Source organism: Phocoena phocoena, chromosome 19 (genome assembly GCF_963924675.1).
Source record: "Phocoena phocoena chromosome 19, mPhoPho1.1, whole genome shotgun sequence".
Taxonomy (NCBI): domain Eukaryota; kingdom Metazoa; phylum Chordata; class Mammalia; order Artiodactyla; family Phocoenidae; genus Phocoena; species Phocoena phocoena.
In genome coordinates this window covers 13,029,749-13,053,915 of record NC_089237.1, presented here as the reverse complement: position 1 = coordinate 13,053,915, position 24,167 = coordinate 13,029,749, and the positions used below count along the sequence as shown (strand labels likewise).

At 44.6% G+C, this 24,167-nt stretch overlaps 1 protein-coding gene across 1 annotated transcript in view; it reads left to right on the top strand.

The window, feature by feature from the left end:
- The first annotated feature begins 4,973 nt into the window (after positions 1 to 4,973).
- Positions 4,974 to 24,167, top strand: part of B3GNTL1 (UDP-GlcNAc:betaGal beta-1,3-N-acetylglucosaminyltransferase like 1) — a 109,512-nt gene continuing 90,318 nt past the window's right edge. Inside the window, exons 1-4 of the mRNA XM_065897474.1 lie at positions 4,974 to 4,982; positions 7,976 to 8,032; positions 9,568 to 9,684; positions 9,785 to 9,884. Of these exons, the coding sequence (XP_065753546.1) occupies positions 4,974 to 4,982; positions 7,976 to 8,032; positions 9,568 to 9,684; positions 9,785 to 9,884 (283 nt within the window). The remainder of the gene's footprint in view (positions 4,983 to 7,975; positions 8,033 to 9,567; positions 9,685 to 9,784; positions 9,885 to 24,167) is intronic.

Below are 24,167 nucleotides of genomic sequence, written 5' to 3'. Positions count from 1 at the left end.
TGTCATTTTAAATCTGAGCTGAGCCAATCTAATCTAACCCCACCCCATTCCCAAAAAGACTAAAATTTGCTTTTCTTCACTGTCTCGGAGGCCTTTATCTATGGCCTGTCTCAGTGAGGTCCCCGTAAGTCCCTGCAGGGCGCCAAGACAAAACACGACCTTAGATACGTGAGCAGAGGGAATGAGGTGAGTGGGGTGGGTCAGGCCTGGTCAGTGCGGGCTCTCCATGTCCCCCATGCCCTCCAGACCTGGGACCAGGAGTGGCCAGTGTGGTCAACCGGATGCAATGCCTGGGCTCGGAGTGTCCACGGGGTGAAACAGCCATCACTGGGAGAGGAGGGGAATCTGAGAGAGGCCTGGCCTGGGGCCTCATGGTGACCCTACCCTGGCCGACACGGCACTCTGCTGCTTTTAGTAACGTTTCTCCAAATTAGGGCGGACAAGAAGCCAAGGGATAATCCAGTAAGGGTGACAGGTAACTCGGTGCCACCCTTCTCACCAGGCAGCCCACGGGTTTATGCCTTCACCATCCCCTCCCTTTCCAGTCAGGAAGCAGGCTCTGCTAGTCATGGGGAAGCTGGTTCCCCAGGTAGCTCCAAGGGGTCCTCTGGACCCAACCACTGGCCTCACCTCATGGTCACATGTGGCCCGGACCCTGACAGCCAGGACATGTGTGCACGGTCATGGGGCAGGACCTGGGCCAGGCAGTGGCCAGACAGAGAGGAGGGCAGAGCTGAGTCTGGGAAACAACCACCACTGCTGTTGAAGATGTTCTTGCACTTTCCTGGTAGAAACAGAGGTAATGCAGAGGAGGAATCCCACAGGAAATGGCAACCGGGTGACATTTCGGGGTATCCTCACCAGAGTGGAGATGGAGGGGCCATGGGGGAGTCCCTGAGCCTGGACTCGGGGGTTCCTCATGCTGGACATGGCCCACGGAGCCCAGGCTGTGGTCCCTCAGGGTGGACATCACATCTGTCCCTGACGGTGTGGCTGGTAATGCAGACCATTTGGGACGTCGACAGGCAGGGCTGGCCCTGCGGGGGGGTGATGGCCACAGAAGGTCAGGAGTCCGAGCCTTGTTACGTCCCAGAGTCACCCTGAAACATTCTGGGCCAGGAAACTCTCCCAGGGTGAGCCGACTGGGGAGGGGTGACCAGGACCCACAGCCTGGGGCATGAGAGCATCTTTGTCCCCACCTGCTGGGGATTTGGGCAGGCTTAGTCCTGTCTGCCTGGGACTAGGTGCCCCTACCTCTCCGTGACACCGTCAAACAGCTTCACGTCCCCTGAGCCCTGGCCGTGCCCAGGCCCTGTCGGCCACTGGTCCTTGCTGGTGCTTGGTGACCAACAGTCCTGATTTTCTGGGACTGACGGGTTTCTGGGATGTGGGATTCTCAGAGCTAAAACCAGAAAGGTTGCAGGCAAACTGGAATGAGTTGGTCAAGGTCGGTTCTGCTGACACTGGAGGGAGGAGGCCTCTGACGTGGATGCCACGCTGGCAGGAAGCTCTGCCACTCTTAGCCACTCAGGCGTCCAGGGGACAGTGGGACCCACGAGCAGAGAGGGGCTACATCCACTGACAGGACTGGCAGGGCCCGGACTCAGCTGCGCCTGACACTGCTCTTACCAGGACACTGACAACCAGCCAACCCCATGTTTTCAGAGCCAGTTTAAACCAGTTCAGCCAGGAGTACTGATTCACACGCTCTCCAAATGCACGTGTTGGGCAATGGCACAGAGCGAGGTCAGCACCAAATCTGAAAGCCAGATTTGGGCTTTGTGAGAATGTTCCTCGAGGCTTCATGGACCAGATCCCATCTGGACCTTTCCCCTTGTCACTTTGTCTGTCCCGGCTCAGACCCGCTCCGTCCAGCTGGCCCTTCCCTGTGATGGCTCCAGCAAGCGCCCCACGTGGACTCCACGCAGGCAGCTTTTCTCCCCCAGCTGCCCCGGCAGCTCCCTCACAGTCTCCCCACCCCAGCCCCTCCCTCAGGGTCTTCACACCACTCAAGCATGCAGCCATTATTAGTCTGTTTTGAAGTTGAGGACATGAAGCTGAAGGGAGGCTGTGATGCCCTGGGATCTGCATTACACCCTGGTGTCCCCACAGCACTCCATGTGGGCCAGGAACTATCTGCCGCTGCCCTGGGGCAAGATGATACATGGGTGCCCAGCGGTCAGAGAAGGCCTTTCTCCACAGCCAGGCTACTCCAGGCTACTCCAGGGTGGTAGGTCTGAGGCAGGACCTAGAAAGCCACGCAGAAGCCGGGCAGCTCCCAGCTCACCAGGGGGCAGCTAAAGGCATCTCAGAGGCACTGCAGTAGTTGCCAGTGCCTCCCTCGGCTCCAGGGGGAGTGAAGGGCCCACTGGCTGAGAGGTGAGGCCAAAAACCCTTCACCTGTTCAAGGCTTTGTGGTTTGGGCCCTGCACAGCTCCATAAAGACCCCATGCAACTTCCTTCACTTGGCCCTCTGCAAATCACTGAGTCTCACCAGCCCAGCCAACAGCCTACAGCCGGACCCCAGTGCCAGGAAACCTGAAACTCAGGTTTCCTGCCACCAGCACAGAGTTTATCAGCAGTGCCTCTAACCCCATTTAACAGATCTCTGCACATTCGTGGATCTTCTCAGGAGAAACTGTCTTTCAGCCAATCTGCGGTGGGCAAGCAGAGGACAGACGGAGCTCCCTCAGTGGGCTGGTTGCAAACTTGCGATTTGTTGAATCACTGGTTGGAGCACCAATTGTTAGACTGGGACAGACTGGCCAGAGCCAGTGTTTCAGGGCCAATTCTCCTTTCCTCCCAAGTCTGGCAATACTCAGTGTTGCTGGTTATTATTTCTTGTTTTTCTGTATCGTTAGTTCAGGAAGCTCAACAGTCATGCCAACAAGCACAATGGGCAGTGTAAAAATGCCAGACGTGTCCTCAAAAGACAAGATTTGCCCTAAAATACTCTTGCATTTGAGTGTTTGTTTGTTTAAAAAAAATTAAACCCGCTCCTATTTGCTTAGGGCTTCGTCCATTTTAACAGATTTTTAAAACTTTGCAGTATGTACCAAAGCGATGCCAAGTCCCCTTACAGAGAGATCTCCCCGCTCGGGAAAGACGAAAGAGTCACGAACATCGGTGACCAGTAAGAGGGCTCAGCTCGGGGAGGGGGTCCACACAAACTGTGGCTTTGATGATGTTCCGCTCACTTGTCCTGGGCAGTGGAACCAAGGCAGGGATGTGAGAGAAGAGCCCCTACCCAGCTGCCAACGTGGGTCCCAGGAGGGGACCGCATGACCCCAGAGTTGTCATATAGTCCAGTTCTAAGAGGAGCTGGAATCCAGACACTGTGGGACTCCTGAGAAGCTGGATGTGGCTGGGTGGTGGGGCGGGGGGGGGTTGCAGCCGCGTCCACAGACTTGGAACTGCACCACGTGAATTCCGGGAGAGCCTGAATTATCGCCTGACTTTACTGTCCATCCTGATCAAAATAACCGGCCGTTTATCCAGACAGAATACACCTGGTGTTTGGCAATTTCTACACTGACCATGTGAAATTTTGAGTTATTTGATAACATTATTAGGACTCTAACTAGATCCAGTGTAGACACCGTCTCCTGTTCTAGATTTCATTACTGGTAGACTGTCCCGCACGCATTCATTCATTCTTTCCTTCCTTCCTTCTTTCCTGAGCATGTACCCTCCTCTGTGCTATTCTGGGTCAGAGGCTCCTGTGAACAGCTGAGCAGTGTCTTCACGGACCTACCTTCCCAGAGTGAGCGAAGCAACACGGGGATTTCAGGGATTCTGGTGAGAGGGGCGCAGGGCTGTGCGCTCCGCCTGGGATGGGCACTCTGCTTCCCCACTGGGCTGAGGGCCGACGTGCCCTGGATGCAGGTGTGCAGAGCCAGCCAGGGCCTCCCTCAGGCCCCCCTTGGGCCCTCTTGGGCCCTCTTGGGAACCAGCTCCCTCACTTCTCAGCCTCCGCGTCCTGGCCCTGCATCGGCAGCCGGCTCACGTGGCCTCTGGACTCTGCCAGCCACAGGGAGTTAGTTGGCAGTGGACAAAAAGACTGTCCCTGCCCCCACTGAGGCGACAACTTAGGGGGAGACAGTGCCGTGAGCACTTAGCGGGAGGATCCCGTGCAGATGGGGCCAGCGGGGCAGTGGGGTCTCTGAGGAAGTGAGCCATGGGGAAGGCCGTAGAATGTGAAAAGATAAAAGTGTGTCAGTGTTTGTACTCGCCCCCTCATGCTGGGGCTTTATGCATTGATTTTCCTCACTGCCTTTCATAGCCTGCGACTCCTCAAGCTGGTGGGTCCAGGGCCAGGTCCTTGGAGGGGAGGGGGGGTTGTGAGGGCAGGACGCTGCCCAGAACCATGAAGGGGTCAGAGGTTTCCCTTCATTTCAAGCTAACAGGATGGCTGGCCGGCCACATTCTCCAGGTGCTGACCGAAAACACAGGCTCCTGGGGTAGAGTGAAGCAGTTTATAGCTCAGTAGAAGTCAGGATCAGCGTGTGTGCATGGGTTCCCAGAGTCCCCATTCCCCGGGGGTGACACGACAGGGCCCAGACAGATGCTGCACGTCCGCCCTTCCTCCTGGAGGGCACCATGACCTCATTCCTCAAGGCTGCTCACAAAACAGCCCAGGTAACAGGGTGCCCAGCTGAGTGTGGAAGAGCATGGGAGACCCACGCAGGGGTGTCTCGCGACAAAGTCCAGTTAAGGAAGCTTTGAGATCCAGCCTCAGGTCTCAGGGTCAGGGAGGCAGTGCTGAGGGCCAGGCAATGGCTGTCCACAATTCACATACAGGCCACTGATTCCTTGGTGGCTGCTGGATGCTGTTCCCTCATCAGTGGGTCAGGATCCAGTCTGCCTCTTGGGCCTGGTGACCTGTGAATGGGCAGCATCTCTGTGTGGGTCAGTCCTAGGAGGCAGAAGGCCCGGCACGGGCTGAGGGAGTGGATGGCTCCTCATGGGGAGGGATGGCTGGCGTTTCCCTCCTTGCATCTTCCAGACTCTCACTGTGCCCCATAAGAGGGGAAAGCCAGTGCTGGACCCCGCCCCATGATGCACCCCGCTTCTAAGGCAGCCTGAGGCAGCTTCCTCACTAACCATCTGGCCAGGCCCCAGTGGCCCCGGCTGTGACAGTGACACCAGCAGCACAGGCTGGTGGCCCCTAAAACCTGGTGTCCCCACTCCTCCTCCAAGTTCTATCAGATGTGAATTTATCCAAGCCCTTTCTCCCACAGATGACATCTTCCTGTTAATATCTTGGAGGAAGATGTCTGACTGGCCTCTCCTGGCCTTTCACCAGACACTGTCCGATTCACAGACAGGGGTTCAGGCGCTAACACCCTGTGCTATGCACGCAGCTCCCATAGGCACCTGACACCCACCTGTGAGTCATCCCGAATTTGAAGAGCAGTTGCTTAAATCACTTCAGAATGATCCACGTGTGCTAACTGTACAATGTGGTGGTTGGAGGTGATGCTATTTTGAGTTTCCATTTGCTTTCCTGATCACACATCAGGCTCCTCTGGCCCTTTGATCAGCCCTTCCCACCCTCTTGGTCCTGACTCTGAGTCGAGCCAGGGCCGCTGCACACCTGGCCTGCAATGTGCTGTGCGCCCCCGTGCTGGGGGCCACCTGTGGGATCCTGAAGTCACCACCCTGAAGTGCAGGGGAGGTAAGGCTTCTGTCCCTCACACTCAGGTGGACAACTCTCCAGGGCTCTGGGAAGGTCCAAGGGTTCAGCTCCAATTGCCCATGATGGAGGCCCCCACAAGGCATCATGCTGGTCCCAGACTCGCTCCTCCCCTACCTCACCCCCCCCACCTCACCCCCCCCACCTCACCACCCCCACCTCACCACCCCCCCACCTCACCCCCCTGCCCCAGCTTCCTGGGAACAAAAACCCTCACTGCAAAGACCCCGACTCAGTCTCTGCTTTCTGGGCCAAGGGGGTCGGCACCCAGGCCAGGACAAACATTCTATGTGATACTTGAATGGTCCCATCAAATCCACACCAAACGTTTGCCCAGCTGTTAACTGAATGCTTCCTGTGATGGGAACCTCATTACTTCCCAAGGCTGGTAAGAAGCCCGGCTCCAGCTTCTTCGCAACACAGTGAGTCTCAACTAGCCTTTACAAAAATGAGAACGTAGAAAAGAGGACACTGGTGCACATCACACAGTCACACAGCTGGTTGCTCCCTCGTGAATGGATTTACTATCAGGGCACTACAGCCGCCACAGGCAGCCCATCTCCGACAGTCCAAGTGCACTGTCGTCCATGGTGCTGGGTGGCTCCTGACCTCCCAGCAGCATCACTGCCCAGTGGAGGTCCAGCTGCAGCTGTGTTGGGGTTCATCCCATCAGGAAACTTGGACGGGACACTTGCTTGGAGGTCTTGCAGTGTGGGCTGTAGGGGAACGTCCAGCTGCTGGCATTCAAGCTTGACCTCACCCTTCACGGGTGCACCCAGGGCAGACTCATTCTGACTTTGGGCCCAGTGTGGCCGAGTCCAGACCTATGCCCATCTTTGCTTCCTATACCCACATTGTAAGAGGGCTGTTGGCATTTTAAAATTTGGAGGCCCTGGCAGTTGGCACTGAGCTTTCTGAATACAACCAGGATTCGCCAACAGTCTGCAGAAACATTTAAAAATAAAGAAAAATGTCAGTCACTGGGTGAGCCAAGAGCTGTGGGAGACCTGCATCACTTCCTCTCCAGGGGCCCACGACTTTGTCACCTCCTCATCCTACCCCACATCCTCCCTATGTCTGTGTCCCTCTGGAGTGGTGGTGTCAGGCCCCATAGTCTGGTCCCTCTGTTGAGAATGTTCCTACCATGAAGAGAAGAATCTCAGCAAACCCTGCACTTCTGAAGTGCCTCTTGGCACTCTGAATGTTTGCAAAAAGCAGACTCTAGCCAAATTTCTATTAGGGGGAAGGCAGTGAAAAGCAAACTTCTGGCAGCAGGAGATGTACAGGAAGCAAGACAGGAGTAGCCAAGCCCAATTCCGATAGCATGTGCTGTGGAGGTGCCAGACGCCGTGGGGACCCCTTATCTCTTCCTCCCACTGATTACTGAGGCAGTCCAGCTCCAAAGCCCACAGCACATTCTGGAAGCTATCAAGCGACTTTTTACCTAGTCCCTTAAAATGAAACTATTCCTAATACACCAACCCCTGGAGCACATCAAGTCCTTGGAAACAAATTCTCAGATTGTTTTTGTGCCTTATCCTTTGTAGATAGGATGCATTTTTACTCATCTGATCTAAGCGTTTCAATCTGTGCAACAGGCTTTGAAAATATTGATGCAGTTTAAGGAAAAATGACATTTGAAGTGATGCTTACAAGACATGAAACAGAAGTTCGGCTTTATCATAATTGCTACTTTGCAGAATGATTTGCATTTAACATTAGTTTGGGGCGGTAAAGGCTATGACGTGCTCACTGACCCAGATGGGTCGGGGCACCCGCGTGACAGGCGGTCCCCTCGGACCCCGGGCGGCGCGGGCCCCGGGGCCCGGTGCTCCACAGGGGGCCGCTCAGGCGTCCCGTCGCCAGTGCAGGGGACCATCACCTGCTCTTCACACAGAACCTTTCCTGGTCAGAGAAGGGACACACGTGGGAAGGCGTAGCCACCGGGACAGCGCAGCGTCTTCCCACAAACCCCACCTTCTGCACAACCCAGGTACTCCTGTAACACTTGCTTCACTGCGGACCTCTGAGCAGATCAGATGAGCTCCCTCAGGGCGGGGGTGGGGGGAGGGCGTGTGCGTGTGCGTGTGCGCGTGGCTGTGGCGGGGTGAAGGGTGGGGGGGCTGTGCCTGTGGCTGTGGCTAGACTGTCTTTCCGCCGCTCTAGGCCGCGCTTCTCCACTGCCTGCAGGTCCCCGCTGGATCGACGTCCCTCTGCGCCAATCGGAGGCGCCCAGCCTCGGCCCCGCCTCCCGGCGAGCCGCCCGCGCACGCGCCGTAGGCCGAAGTGGGCGGGGCGGCCCGAGGAGCGCGCGCCATGCAGGCCAGCGGGTACACGGCTGCCGCCGCCCTCGGCCAGGCCCGCGCCCCCGTCCAAGTGGTAGGTGCTGGGCTGGCGGGGGTGGGAGGTGGGGATGGGGGTGGCGCCCCGTCCCTCCTCGCCCCTCCCCGCCCCTCAGCTCTAGTACCCCTCCCTGACTCTCTGTCTCCCCGACTCTGCGGTCGTCTCCTGTCCCCTCCTCTCCTCTCCTTTCAACTCCGTCCCTCTCTCTTCCGTCCTCCTCCTCCCCGCTCCGCTCCCCTCCATCCCTCCCTCCCTCCTCTCCCCATCCTGGGTCTCCATTTCCCACACCACCACCGCCTCTTCTCTTGGGCAGCCTATAAGGGTCTCTGCCCAAATCAACGTTAAAGCACCAGCAAGAGTGCGAACAGAGATTAATCAAGGCTCATCTTTGGCAGAAATTCACATTATATTTTGTATTGTAGATCTTGAAAACAGTAAAAATATTCTTTCCTTTAAAAAATAATTCCAAAGTAAAGTAAATATGTAAGTAAATTAGGGAACTATTTATGTGGATAACATAAATGCAGGAAGGGATACCACTGTTGAATCAGATCCTCAGAGTAAAGAACTTGACAGAACTGTATTTTCAGTGCTTATATCTGTGAGCTTTTCATAACCATATTCAGATTTAGCATTTAAAACATCTGTATTCTGTATAGATATATAATTTGTACATATATGCACGTATGTATGTTTGCACGTGTATGCATGTGTAGACACACGCTCACACCTGGATGACCTGTGTTTCTGTCTTCTTACTTGGGAATGTGTCCACTCTTCGTTAGGGTATAAACTCAAGGGTGAAGACCGACTGTAACTTCTATCTTTGGGTATTCTGTATTGCTCAATGTGGTAATATACAGAATTAAGACAAATCCTGTAATCAGTTGTTTTGTTGGCAGTCAAGATTCACTGGTTTTACTCCGTACACTTCATAAATTTTTGTTTTATGTGGGCCCTATGAGAAGAGGACAGTGCCAAACTATCCTAAACTGAGTAGAGCAAAGGAAGAGAGAGCTGGAGGGAGGTCACCTCCCCTTTTCCCAGCCCCGCCCCCATACTTTGTTAAAGCAAGTGTAGGGGGTACTTAAAAGGGTTTCTTTGTTGCAGTTTCTCTAACATCATGGTTTACTAAAAATGCTTATTTCATGAGTGGGTTCAAGATACACAGATGCTTGTTTCAACCAAAATGATGATGTTTCTGACCACTGATTGGGAAACACATGAATTTGCCGTTGAATTGGGAACATTTTTGATGCCTTTCAGATTTTTGTTTCCTTTTCAAAAGCATCCAAAAGACCAATTCTGGGAAATCTAAGACAATAAATCTTGAGAGGAGGCATAGACACCTTTTTTTTTGTCAGGACATATTCTTTCCCTGGAAGCCTTATTCTGGGTTACTCTGTAAGTCAGGTCTTGCCCTTTGGAAATGAGCATTGTGCGGATGGTAATGGGGAAGTAAATTAGACCCATGGAAAGAGTATTCAGTTTCCACACTTGTTTCTCAATCGTTTTGTTTTGAATTCCAGTCTGTTATCCTCCCGGTCCATGACGCTGAACCGTGGCTGGACGAGTGCTTGGGGTCTGTTTTGCAGCAGGACTTCGAAGGCTCCATGGAGCTTTCCATTTTTAATGATGCCAGTAAGGTATTTATGAACTTTCTGTTGGTGATTTAGCCCTAGTGTAAGTCACCTCTGACTGTCTGGAGGAAAGTTTCCTGATCTGCCAGCGTCCTTGTGCTTTCAGGACAAGTCCATGAGTATCATTGAAAAATGGAAAGAGAAGCTGGAAGGTTCCGGCATCCTCGTGGTCATTGGAGGGCACGATTCTCCTTCTCCCCGAGGAGGTCAGTAACCGTGTTTAGTTTATTATTCTTATCGACTTATGTACTTAAATAGTTTCCTGTTGTTCAAATCCTGGTGAAAATTATCCTGAGTAATACTTGAGTATATCACTTACTAAGGACACGGTAAGCCTGGCTTTCTTATGCTTCAGTAAGGATTTGTGTACATCCACTGCTCATTCTTTACTTATTCAGCCCAACAGAAAGCCACTGGGTGTTTTCATTCCTGGTGTGATTGGTCATTATTGGTCACCTCTAATTTTTAAAATTCTTTTCTTGTGACATTAGATTTGTTTTTGTCCATTAAAAAAAATCTTCTTAAAGAAGCAGCTTTTGGTTTCATTGATTTTCTATATTGTTTTTCTTTTTCCTATTTTGTCTGTTTTCTATTTCGACTCTGAATTGTATTATTTTCTTTCTGCTCACTTTGGGTTTAATTGGTTCTTACTGTAATTCTTATTTTTAAAATTTATTTATTTATTTTTGGCTGTGTTGGGTCTTTGTTGCTACGCACGGGCTTTTTCTAGTTGCAGCAAGTGGAGGCTACTCTTCATTGTGGTGCCCGGGCTTCTCATTGCAGTGGCTTCTCTTGTTGTGGAGCACGGGCTCTAGGCACGCGGGCTCAGTAGCTGTGGCTCGCAGGCTCTAGAGCGCAGGCTCAGTAGTTGTGGCGCACGGGCTTAGTTGCTCCGTGGCCTGTGGGATCTTCCTGTACTAGGGCTCAAACCCATGTCCCCTGCATTGGCAGACAGATTCTTAACCACTGTGCCACCAGGGAAGCCCCTCTTTTTGTAATTCTTAAGGTGAAAGCTGAAGTCATTGGTTTGAGACCTTTCTCATTTTCTAGCATAGGCATTTAGTGATATAAATTCCCCTCTATTGCATTAGCAACATCCCACGAATTCTGATATGTTATGTTTTAATTTTCATTCAGCTTCAAAATACCTTCTAATTTCCCCATTGATTTCTTATTTGATTTATGGATTATTTGAAGTATTTAGTATTTAGTTTCCAAATTTTTGAGGGATTTCCCAGATATCTTTCTATTATTCATTTCTGATTTAATTCCTCTGAAGTAAGAGAACATACTTTTTTGACTTGAATCTTTTAAATTTAGTAAGATTTACTTTATAGCCCAGGATAAGGCCTATCTTGGCAAATGTTCCATGTGCACTTGAGAAGGTTGTGTATCTGCTGGTGTTGGTGGAGTTTTCTGTAAACGTAAATTAAGTCCAGTTGGGCACAGTCTTGTTTAAATCTACTGCATCCTTGCTGATACAAGGTCTACTTGTTCTCAGTTACTGAGGCGGGGTATTGAAATCTCCAACTCTAATTGTAGATTTATTATTCTTCCTTATAGTTCTATCATTTTTGGCTTTGTGCATTTTGAAACTCTGTTAATATTTGAGATTGTTGTGAAGAATTGACCCCTTCATCATTACGAATAACCCTCCTGACCTCTGGTAATATGCATTGTTTGATATTAATATAACTGCTCTGGCTTTATTTTGACTAGTGTTAGCATAGTGTATCTTTTCCATCATTTTGTCTTTTAACCCATTCCTGTCTTTGTATTTAAAGGATGCCCCCTCCCTTATAGATTCTTGTAGACAACATATGATGGTGCTTTTTAAATCCAATCTGACAATCTCTGCCTTTTAACTGGGATGTTTACATTAGTTACATGTAATATGATTATTGATGTGGTTAGGTTTGAGTCTCTCTTCTTGCTGTTACATTAGTCGCATCTATTCTTCATTCCATTTTCCTCTTTCTCTGCCTTCTTTTGGATTAATTAAATATCTTTTATAACAGCTTTATTAAAATACAATTTATATACCATACAATCCACCCATCAAAGTGTACAATCAAGTGTTTTGTAGTATGATCACAGATGTGTGCAGCCACCACCACAGTCAATTTTAGAACATTTTCATCACCTCAGAAAGGAACCCTGTATCCTTTAGTTATCACCCTCCATCCCCCATCCCCCCCAGCCCTACGCAACCCCTGATTTACTTTCTGTCTGTAGATTTGCCTGTTTTAGACATTTTGTATAAATGGAATCATATAATATGTGTTCTTTTGTGACTGGCTTCTTTCACGTAGCAAGATGTTTGTAAGGTTCATGTTGAGGCATATATTAGTACTTCATTCCTTTTCACGAGAGAATAATATTGGGTTGGCCAAAAAGTTCATTTGGTTTTAAGTGAAAATGAAAGACATTTTTCATTTGCACCGAGAACTTTATTGAACAATGTATTCATTAACCAAACGAACTTTTTGGCCAACCCAATATTTAATTGTATAGATGTACCATATTTTGTTTATCCATTCATCAGCTGAGGGACATTTGGGTTGTTCTACCTTTTGGCTGTTGTGAAGAGCGCTAGTATAAACATTTGTGTACAAATTTTTGTTTCAACATAGGTTTTCAGTTCCTTTGGGTATATACCTCGTAGTTGAATTGCTGGGTCATATTGTAATTCTATGTTCAGCATATTGAGGAACTGCCAAACTATTTTCCACATCAGTTGCACCATTTTACATTGCCACCAACCATGTATGAGGACTCCAGTTTCTCTACATCCTTACCAACACTTCTTATTTTCTGTGTTCTTTTTAATTATAGCCATCCTAGTGAGTGTGAAATGGTTTTTCATTATGTTTTTTTTTGTTTTTTTTTTTTTGTGGTACACGGGCCTCTCACCGTTGTGGCCTCTCCTGTTGCTGAGCACAGGCTCCGGATGCACAGGCTCAGCGGCCATGGCTCACGGGCCTAGCCGCTCCGCGGCATGTGGGATCTTCCCGGACCGGGGCACGAACCCATGTCCCCTGTATCGTCAGGCGGACTCTCAACCACTGCACCACCAGGGAAGCCCTTCATTGTGGTTTTAATTTGCATTTCTCTAGTGACTAATGATATTGAGCCTCTTTTTGTGTGCTTGTTGTCCATTTGTATATCTTCTTTGGAGAAATGTCTATCCAAGTCCATTGACCATTTTAAAATTGGATTGTTTGCGTTTTTGTTGTTGAGCTGTAAGAGTTCTTTATATATTCTGGATACTAGACCCTTATCAGATATATGATTTGCAAATATTTTCTCCCATACTTTGGATTGTCTTTTCACTCTCCTGAGAATAATCTTTGATGCACAAAAATTGTAATTTTGATAAAATCCAATTTATTTTTGTTGTCATTTTATGTGCTTTTGGTGTCCTATCTAAGAAATCATTGCTTAATCAAGGTCATGAACATTTACTCCTTTGTTTTCTTCAGAGTTTTATAATTTGAGCTCTTTATGTAGGTCTTTGTTCCATTTTGAGTTCATTTTTGTATATGGTGTGAAGTAAGAATATAACTTCATTCTTTCGCATGTGGATATTGAGTTGTTCCAACACCATTTGTTTAAGACTATTCTTTCTCCATTGAAAGTTTCGGTACCCTTGTGAAAATCAGTTGACCGTAAATGAATGGGTTCATTTCTGGACTCTATTCTTATGCCAGTACTACACTGCTTTGATTACCATAGCTTTGTGGTAGGTTTTGATATTGGGAAGTATGAGTCTTCCAACTTCGTTTTCCTTTTTCAAAATTGTTTTGCAATTTCATATGAATTTTAGGATCAGTTTTTTCATTTCTGCAATAAAGACCATTGGGATTTTGATGGGGATGGCATTGAATCTGTATATCTGGGTTGTGTTGTCACTTTAATAATATTAAGTCTTCCAATTCATGAACACAGAATATCTTTCCTTAGGTCTTAGGTCTTCTTCAGTTTCTTTTATCAATGTTTTATAACTTTCAATGTACAAGGCTTTTGCCTCTTTGGTTAAATTAACGCCTCAGCACTTTATTATTTTTTATGGTAGTGTGAATGGAATTGTTTTCTTAATTTCCTTCTCAGATTGTTCATTGTTAGTGTATAGGAAAACTGATTTTCCTGTGTATTGATCTTGTATCCTGCAACTTTGTTGAACTTGTTTATTAGCTCTAGTAGTTTTTTTGTGAGTTTTTTAGGATTTCCTATATTTAAGATCATGTCATCTGCAACTGAGATAGTTTTACTTATCCCTTTTTAACTGGATGCCTTATTTCTTTTTCTTGCCTAATTGCTTCAGCTAGAACTTCCAGTGTTTAGTAGGAGTGGAGAAAGGAGACACCCTTGTCTTGATCCTGATCTTAGGGGGAAAGCGTATGGTGTTTCACCATTGAGTATAATGTTAGCTGTGGATTTTTATAAATACCCTTTATCAGGCTGAGGAAGTTCCCTTCAATTCCTAGTTTGCTGACTGTGTTTTTCTTTATCATGAAAGAGGATTTTGTCCAGTCTTTTCTCTGCATCAACTGAGATAATCATGTAGGTTTTTTTCCTTCAGTTCTATTAAGGTGGTATATTGTACTGATTGATTTCATATGTTGAACCACCCTTGCATTACTGGGATACATCCCACTTGATCATGGTGTATAATCTTTCTAATATGCTGCTGGATTTAGTTTGCCAGTATTTTGTTGAGGATTTCTACATAGATATTCATAAGGGATATTGGTAGGTAGTTTTCCTTTCTTCTGATGTCTCCATCTGACTGTAGTATCAGAGTAATGCTGGCTTTGTAGAATGAGTTAAGAAGTGTTTCCTTTTCTTCTATTTTTTTTTTTTGAAGAGTTTGAGAAGGATTGTTGTTAATTATCTAAATGTTTGGTAGAATTCACTAGTGGAACCGTCTGATCCTAGGCTTTTTTGCCGTTGTTGGGAGATTTTGATTACTGATTCAATCTCTGTATTTGTTATAGGTATGTTCAGATTTTTTACTTCTTCTTGAGTTAGTTTTGAGAGTTAATGTGTTTCTAGAAATTGTCCATTTCGTCTAGGTTATCTAATTTGTTGGCATACAGTTCATAATATTCAATTATAATCTGTTTAAGTTTCTGTTAAGTTCAGTAGTAATGAACCCACTTTCTTTTTCTTTTCTTTTCTTTTTTTTTTTTTGGCTGTGCCTCACGGCTTGTGGGATCTTAGTTCCCTGACCAGGGCTCGAACCCGCACCCCCTGTAGTGGAAGTGCAGAGTCTTAACCACTGGACCATCAGGGAAGTCTGCCCACTTTCATTTTTGATTTTAGTAATTTGAAGCTTATTGGTTCTTAGTCTAGCTAAAGGTTTGTCAATGTTGTTGGTCTTTTCAAAGAACCAACTTTTGGTTTCATTGATTTTCTCTGTTGTTTTTTTAGTCTTTATTTCATTTACCTCTGTTCTGATCTTTATTATTTCTTTCCTTCTGCTAGCTGTGAGTTTAATGTGTTCTTCTTTTTCTAGCTCCGTAACATGTAAAGTTAGGTTGTTGACTTGAGATGTCTTTTATGTAGACATTTATATATAAATTTCCCTCTGATCACTGCTTTTGCTGCATCCTGTAAGTTTTGGTATGCTGTATTTTTATTTTTATTTATCTCTTAAGTATATTCTAATTTCCCTTATTTGACCCATTGGTTATTTAAGAGTAGGTTGTTTAATTTTCACATATTTGTCCTTCCGTTATTGAATTCTAGTTTCATTCCATTGTGGTCAGAGAAGATACTTAATCTGATTTCAGTCTTTAAAAATTTTTTGAGATGTGTTTTGTGGCCTGACATGTGGTCTGTCCTGGAGGATGTTGCATGTGCACTTAGGAAGAATGCAATGCAATGCTGTTACTGAGTAGAGTGTTCTGTATATGTCTGTTAGGTTTGTTGGTTTATAGTGTTGTTCAAGTCCTCTATTACCTTACTGATCTTCTGTCTTGATGTTCTATCTGTTATTGAAAGTGAGGTGTTGAAGTATTCAACTACTATAGTAGAATTATGTTTCTCCCTTCAATTCTGTTCATTTTTGCTTCATTTATTTTGGGGCTCTCTTGTTAGATGTGTATAGTTTTATAATTGTTATATTTTCTTGATTGACCCTTTCATCAATATATAGTGTCCTTTGTTTCTTGTAACAATTTCTGACTTAGGGTTTATTTTCCCTAGTACTAGTTTAATCACTCCAGCACTTTTTTGGTTGTTGGTTGAATGGAATATCTTTTTCCATCATTTCACTTTCGACTTATTTGTGCCTTTGGATCTAAGATGAATCTCCTGTAGCATTAAATGTATCATGTGTTTTTTTAATCCATTCTGCCAATCATTGCCTTTTAATTGGAGCATTTATATTTAAAGTAATTACTTTCGAGGAAGAACTTTTGCCATTTTGCTGTTGTTTTCTATATGCTGTCTATCTCTTTTATTCTTCAGTCCTCCATCAGTGCTTTCCTCTGTTTAATTGGTTATTACTAGTGTGCCATTTTTATTCCCTTCTCATTTCCTGTTCTGTGTATTTGTAAGTTATTTTCTTAGTCATCACTGTGGGGATTACAATTAACATCTTAAATTTATAACAATCTAATTTGAATTAACATCAACTTAACTTTAATAGTGTATAAAGCTCTGCTTCTGTACAGCTGTGTACCTCCCACTTTATATCATTTTTGTCACAAATTACATCTTTATCATTTGCCCATTAACATAGGTTTATAATCATTGTTTAATGTGTTTTTTAAATCATATGGGAAAAATACAAACTGAAAGTAAAATAATACTGGCTTTTATATTTAGCTACATAGTAATCTTCATCAGTGTTTTTCATTTGTTTGTATGGTTTCAAGTTACTGTCTAGTGTTCTCATTAGAGCGGGAAGGACTCCTGTTAGCATTTCTTGTAGGGCAGATCTGTTAGGGGATATCTCCCTCAGCTTTTGTTTATCTGCAAATGTGTTAATTTCTCCATTTTTGAAGGATAGTTTTGCCAGATTCAGAGTTTCTATATGTTATAGACCCAATAATACATTACTTACATATTGTTTTTTAAATTAATTTCTTATTGGAGTATAGTTGATTTACAATGTTGTGTTAGTTTCTGCTGTACAGCAAACTGAATCAGCCATACATATACATATATCCACTCTCTTCTAGACTCCATTCCCATGTAGGTAATTACAGGGCACTGAATAGAGTTCCCTGTGCTATACAGTAGGTTCTTATTAGTTATCTTTTATATATAGTAGTGTGTGTATGTCAGTCCCAATCTCCCAATATATACTCCCCCTTCCATAAGTTTGTTTTCTACATCTGTGACTCAATTTCAGTTTTGTAAATAGGTTCGTTTGTACCATTTTTTAAAAATTGGGGTATAGTTGTTTTACAATGTTGTGTTAGTTTCTGCTGTACAGTGAAGTGGAGTTCCCTGTGCTATACAGTAGGTTCTTATTAGTTATCTATTTTATACATATTATTGTATATATGTCAGTCCCAGTCTCCCAATTCATCCCACCCCCCATCCCCTGCTTTCCCTCCTTGGTGTCCATACATTTGTTCTCTACATCTGTGTCTCTATTTCTGCCTTGCAGACTGGTTCACCTGTACCATTTCTCTGGATTCCACATATATGCATTAATATACAATATTGGTTTTTCTCTTTCTGACTTACTTCACTCTGTATGACAGTCTCTAGGTCCATCCATGTTGCTGCAAATGGCATTATTTCATTCTTTTTTATGACTAAGAAATATTCCATGGTATATATGTACCATATCTTCTTTATCCATTCCTCTGTCGATGGACATATAGGTTATTTCCATGTCCTGGCTATTGTAAATAGTGCTGTAGTGAACACTGGGGTGCATGTATCCTTTCAAATTATGGTTTTCTCCAGATATATGCCCAGGAGTGGGATCGCTGGATCATATGGTAGCTCTATGTTTAGTTTTTAAAGAAATTGCCATACTGTTCTCCATAGTGGCTGTATCAATTTACATTCCCACCAACGGTGTAGGAGGGTTCCTTTTTTTCCACACCCTCTCCAGCATTTATTGTTTGTAGATTTTTTTTTTTTTTTTTTTTTGTGGTACGCAGTCCTCTCACCGTTGTGGCCTCTCCCATTGCGGAGCACAGGCTCTGGACGCACAGGCTCAGCGGCCATGGCTCACGGGCCCAGCCGCTCCATGGCATGTGGGATCTTCCTGGACCGGGACACAAACCCATGTCCCTTGCATTGGCAGGTGGACTCTCAACCACTGTGCCACCAGGGAAGCCCCCACCCATTTTTTGATTGGGTTGTTACATATTGTTTTATACAATTTTTATTTTTTTTACTACTGCTACTTCAGTTAGCAGAAGAAAGGAGAAGAAATATGCATTTATATTGTCTTTTATAATTAATAGTTATTTTACTGGTACTCCCTTTTTTTCTTTCATGGATTTGAAATACTCCCTGGAATCACTTGGGGTCAATCTCTTTAATCTAAAGAACTTCCTTTAGCATCTCTTGTAAGGTGAATCAACAACAATTTCTCTCAGTGTTTGTTTATTTGGAATGTCTTAATTTCTCCTTTATTTTTGAAAGATAGTTTTGCTGGATATAGGATTCTTGGTTAACAGTTTTTTCTTTGAGTGCTTTGAATGTGTTATCCCACTGCCTTCTGGCCTCCATTGTTTGCGCTGAAAAGTCAACTGTTAATCTTATTGAGATTTCCTTTCTTTTCCCTTGTCTCTTTTAAGATTTTCTCCCTGTTTTTGGCTTTCAGTGTTTTTACTATGATGTATCTAGTTGTGAATCTGTTGAGTTTATCCTCCTTGGAGTTGTTTGAGCTTCTTGAATGTGTAGATTAATGTTTTTCACTGCATTTGGAAAGATTTTAGCCATCATATCTTTGAATATTTTTTGTGCTTGTTGCTCTCTCCTTTTCTTTTGGTACTACTGTTATGCATATATTAGTGTCTTTAATAGTATTTCAGATTTCTCTGAGGTCGTGTTTATTTTTCTTCATTCTTTTTTCTCTCTGTTCTTCAGATTGCATTATTTTTATCCATCAAGTTTGATAATTTTTCTGCTGATTCAAATATCCTGTTGTGTTCCTCCAGGGTATTTTTTAGTTAGAGTGTTATACTTTTCAGCTCTAGAATTTCCAGTTGGTCCTTTTTAATAATTTCTGTCTCTTTATTGATACTCTTGATTTGATATGACATTGTCTTCATACCTTTCTTTGCTTCTTTAATTACGGTTTCCTTTAGGTCTTTGAACATATTTATAATGGTTACTTTGAGGTCTTTGTTAAATCAGACACTGTGATGTTCTCACTAGAAGTTTCTGGGCCTTCTTTTTATTCGGTGTCTGGGTAATGCTTTCTTGTTTCTTTGCATGTCTCCTAATTTTTGTTGGAAACTGGACATATTAGATAATATAGTAACTCTGGGTACTGGTCCCCCCCACCCCGACTAGGCTTGTTATTATTATTGACTTGTTTGCTTGTATATTGACTGGTTAGATAATTTTAGTAAAGTCTGCTCCCCTGCCCTTGCAGTGTGAAACCTCTAATGATCTCTTTCAGGAATATAGCGCTGGGTGTACCCACCCACAGTCACCCTGAGGTGGCAGTGGTGTGGGCTGGCCTCTCTTTCCCTGACCACACCCAGCTGTCAAGCTCCACTTATTGCTGACTGCTTTACTGTTTTCAACAATACCTAAGAGCATAAATTGCTATATAAGAATAATACAAGTGAATCCATATTCCTTCAAAGGAATAGTTCTTGAGGTCAGTGTTTAAAGTTTGTTCTGACACCAGGAGGGCTCTTCTCAGCTGTCTCTTACCCATTTATGTCTAGCAAACTGGTCGTCCCACAGTTTAGCCTATATTGCCAATGAATCTACCAATCTCCTTTACCAACTGCCTCTCACCACCGTTTTGGGTGTACCCTAGGGCTTGAACTTCACACCCTGTTGCAGATGAAGCAGGGGGTGGGCAGTAACCCCATGTCTCTCTCAGTATGGAACCCCCACCCCATAACCTAGGGCAAGGGCATTTGGGTCCCCAGTATTCTTGGTGATACCATTCCCAGTGTAGACAGAGAGTCCATCCCAGCATGGGGGCTGAGTGGGAAAAGGGAGCCCCACTTTTCAACTGCACTTGCCTAGGACTCAGCCTCAGCAACAGGTACCTGGAGTCAGGATGAGAAATGCTGATGCCCTATCTCTCCCAGAAAAATAGCTTTCTGACGGGCCTAGCAGAAGAGGGAACCCTGTATTTTTGGCTGTACCTGTCTGGGGTGGAGTTTCCTTCTTGGGGGAGGGAAGGAGCAGGTCTTGGCTCACATACCTAGACCCTCACCATTACTAAGTTTTAGTAGATTTTCTTGAATAAATATTTTTTTCACTTGCTGTGTGTTAGGGCCATTTCCAGAGACTATAAATGGTTGGGGTTTTTAAAAATAATTTTTAAAAAGTTATTTTAAAAATAATTTTAAAAAATTAAATTATTAAAAGATAATTTTTACCAGTTTTGCTGGCAAGCAGTCTGTGGAACTTGTGCTGTCAGGCCAGCTCCAATCAAAATTTCTTTTGGTTCTATTTTATCTCCTTTGTTGGCTTATTAGCTATAATTCCTTTTTTGCCTTGTTAGTGGTTGATTTGGAGTTTACAGAATATACTGTCAACTTACCAAGTTCCGCCCCTCAAATGTGTGTACAACTTCACATATAGTGTGAGAACCTCATGACAGTACATGTCCTTCTCTCCCCTCTTACCTTTTTTGCTGTTGTTGTCATGCATTCTACTTTTACATGTACCATAAACCCCACAAACGTTGGTATTAACTTAGTTTAAACAGTCAGTCATCTTTTTAAGAGATTTAAATAATAAGAAAGAAAATTACTCATTTACTCATATAGTTAGTTTTCAGTGCTCTTCATTTCTTTGTGTAGAGCCAGATTTCCGTCTTCTATGATTTTCCTTCTGCCTGGACTTTTTAAAACACTTCTTGCAGTGATGGTCTACTGGCGATGAATTCTTTTACCTTTTGTATGTCCTTATCTGGCATGTTTGAGTGTTGGCTGGTGGATCCTGTGATGAAGAAATTTCATCACAAGCTTTATTATCCTTCCTTTAGTCCCTACTTGCTGCCCCCAGAGCACCGCCCCATACAGGTGAGCTTGCCCCTTAGGTAACCTGCCTGTTCTGCTTTTGCCCACCCCCCACCCCCCGCTTCCCTTCCTTCTGTTCATCCTTCCATCTCCCTGTGTTCCGTGCAATTCCTTTCCTTTTTGGAGTGGACAGGGAGAAGAGAAGGAGGAGGCCTGAAATGGCCGTCTTCTGTATTTGTGGGAACAGCTTCTCCCAGTCCTGGTGCTGCCTCCTGAACCTGCTGTTCTTTTGCTTCACAGCGATGGAGGGAGGGACGGGCAGTTAGCTCCCCACACAGTGGCGGGTGGAGGAAAGAACACAATCCAGAAGTTCTTGCCAAGCGAGCCTCTGGACTGAGGTATTTGGGTTTCCTTCCACGTCAGGGTACAACCTCCTTCTGTCTCCTCTCGAGGTTCTTGCAGTTTTTAAATCGGAAGTTCAGAGTCTATGATCTCCTTTTGTTTCTAGTGTTGGACTTGGGTAGAGAGGGTAGACTACCAGTTTTACTGGTTCCCTGTCTTGTCCAACGCTAGTAGTTTTTCACATTATCTCAGATTTTCTATTTAGGTAATCTAATCCTGAAAAAATATTATAATTTTGTTTCTTTATTTCTAATTTATTCTTTATTTTTCATATATTTGGGGGGAGGGTAGAAGAACAATGTGGAGTTACATTAATGAATCCTTTTATTGTGCTGGCTTAGTGGGAATGTTTGTAGTGTTTCAGTGCTAAAAGTATGACATTTACTATTGCTTTCTGACAGGTACCTTTATCAAGGTAACTTGATATTTCTAATTTAGTAAGCCTTCATAAAATGAGGCATCAGGGACTTCCCTGTTGGTCCAGCGGTTAAGACTCTGCACTTCCAATGCTGGGGACGTGGGTTTGATCCCTGATGGAGATCTAAGATCCCATGTGCTGCATGGTGCAGCCAGAAAAAAAAAAAGAGGCGTCAGTGTAGAATTTGTTAGATGTCTTTTAGTTATCTGTTAAGGTGATTGCCTATTTTTTTCTCCTAACATTTTTATTGTAGTAAATTACATTAGTATTTTTCTTAACAGTGAACCACTCTTGCAGTGCCAGAACTAACCAGCCATAACACTATAGTATTTTCATACAATGCAATTATTTGGTTTTCTTAAGGATTTTTACATCTATATACATATGGAACATTGGTCTGTAGTTTTTTGTGTGGGTTGCATGTCTGGCTCAGGGGTGAGAACAGAAGGTCTCGGACTTGCTGATGTAGCTTCATGAGAGCAATAACTGTGTAGAACAATTCAGCCCACTTTTGTCTCAAGCTCCCATGTAAACTAGCCTCGCAGCCTGCATTTAGATAGCAGGAAAACCGTTTACTTATTTTCACGAATAAATGTCTACTTTGACTAATTACAGATTTTTTTTTAATACCAGTTTGTGGTTAAAAAAAAAAAGAAAATTCAGGCATACAGAAAGGTCTGCAATGAAATGTAAAAGCTCCATGCCCTAGGAGCAACCAGTGTTTTTTAGTTCCTACTGGATTTATTTAACTCACAGTGTCAGTTGATACTTGCTATGAAAGAGGAAACATTTAGCCCACTGTAGGTTCTTCACACTTCCCTTTCTCTTTTTCCCCCGCTCAGAGTTTTGGTTTGTCATAATATATCTATATTGTCAGGGCTTATAATCTTTACATTCTGTTCTGTAACTCTTGTTGTTTTATGTACTTGACTTAGTTGATTCCAACAGCTTAAACCTTGCAAAAACAGCACTCATGGTTTTTTAAGTAACTGTTATTCACTGCAGACCACCTAGTGGATTAGACTTGGAGGAGGAACTGAAATAAATCTGCTGCTAACCCCGTGCTGCACACTGAGGGGATTCCCAGGTGTCAGAATCTATGGAGCCTTTAAAAAATCTTCTGCTTTATTCCCTTATACTGTATACGCATGCACCATTGTTTGGGTTTTTTTTTTAATTTCTCTTTTTATTTTATTTAATTTTCTTTTCTTTTTTTTTTCGATACGCAGGCCTCTCACTGTTGTGGCCTCTCCCGTTGTGGAGCACAGGCTCCGGACGCGCAGGCTCAGCGGCCATGGCTCACGGGCCTAGCGGCTCCGTGGCATGTGGGATCTTCCCGGACCAGGACATGAACCTGTGTCCTCTGCATCGGCAGGCAGACTTTCAACCACTGCGCCACCAGGGAAGCCCCTAATTTTCTTTTTAATTATGTTCCTTTTTAATTTCTCTTAAGTACTTCTTCAAGTAATTTTTTCATATCCAGTATGTGGATGGTAAAATATTTAGAGTATTTACATGTCTAAAAATGTCTTTATTTTGTACTTATACTCAATTGGCAGTTTGTCTGGGTATAGAATTCTAGGTGCAAAATAATTTTCCTTAGAATTTTGGAGGAGTTGCTTCATTATCTTCTGGTATCCCCTGATTCTAGTAAGAAATCTTATGTACGTCTGATTCTTGTTATTTTAAAGGCATCTTTTCTGAAAGTGTCTAAGATTTTTCTCTTTATGTTTTGAGTTTTGAAATTTCATGATGCTGGGCCAAGTTGTGGATGTTTCTTCATTCATCCTGTTTCTGTAAAAATGGTTCGCTTTGCATTTTTAGCTTTAATTGTAATCTAGTGTGCTTCTAGTAGTTTGACTTTACAGTTTTCATATAAGACTTGAAAACAATATGCCTGCACACATTGCTAGAGCAGAAAGTGGAGGCGGGACAGATGATGAGACTGTGGCTGGTGGGGTTGAAGGTAGAGGCAGGGCAGATGATAGGCTGGTGGACAGGTTCCTATAGGTTTTAGGAGTCATGTCTTTCTTTAAAAAGTAGTCCTCAACTTTGGTAGCATGTTAGAATTGCCTGGAGAGGCTTTAAGAATCCTGATGCCTGAGTCCTACCCTAAGATGTTCTCGTGTAATCGGTCTGGGGCGCAACCATGGCATGCGGGTTGTAAAAGCTTCCCAAAACATACTGAAGCGCATCCAGGGTTGAGAACCACTCCTTTAAAATCCTCAGGAATGGTGTAGCTTCACCTCCATAGTGAGCTTGGTCTTAAGGGAACCTTGTAGCTCCCGACACAGCTGAAGGTTTGAGATCCCTCTGGAATACCCCTCAGATGAGATCCAGGGGGGTGTTAGCTCGGCTATGAGATCCTGTTCGGACCCAGCGGGTGACTTGCCAAAACAAAGGCTCGCAGCTCCTCAGATCCTTTCCAGGTGGGTGGGTGGGTCAGTAGGGTTGTGGCATAGGATTGAAGCATTCAAGGTAGCTCTCAGGGGAGAGGTGTGAGCGGGAGAGACAATTCTACTCTTTCTAGATGCCTC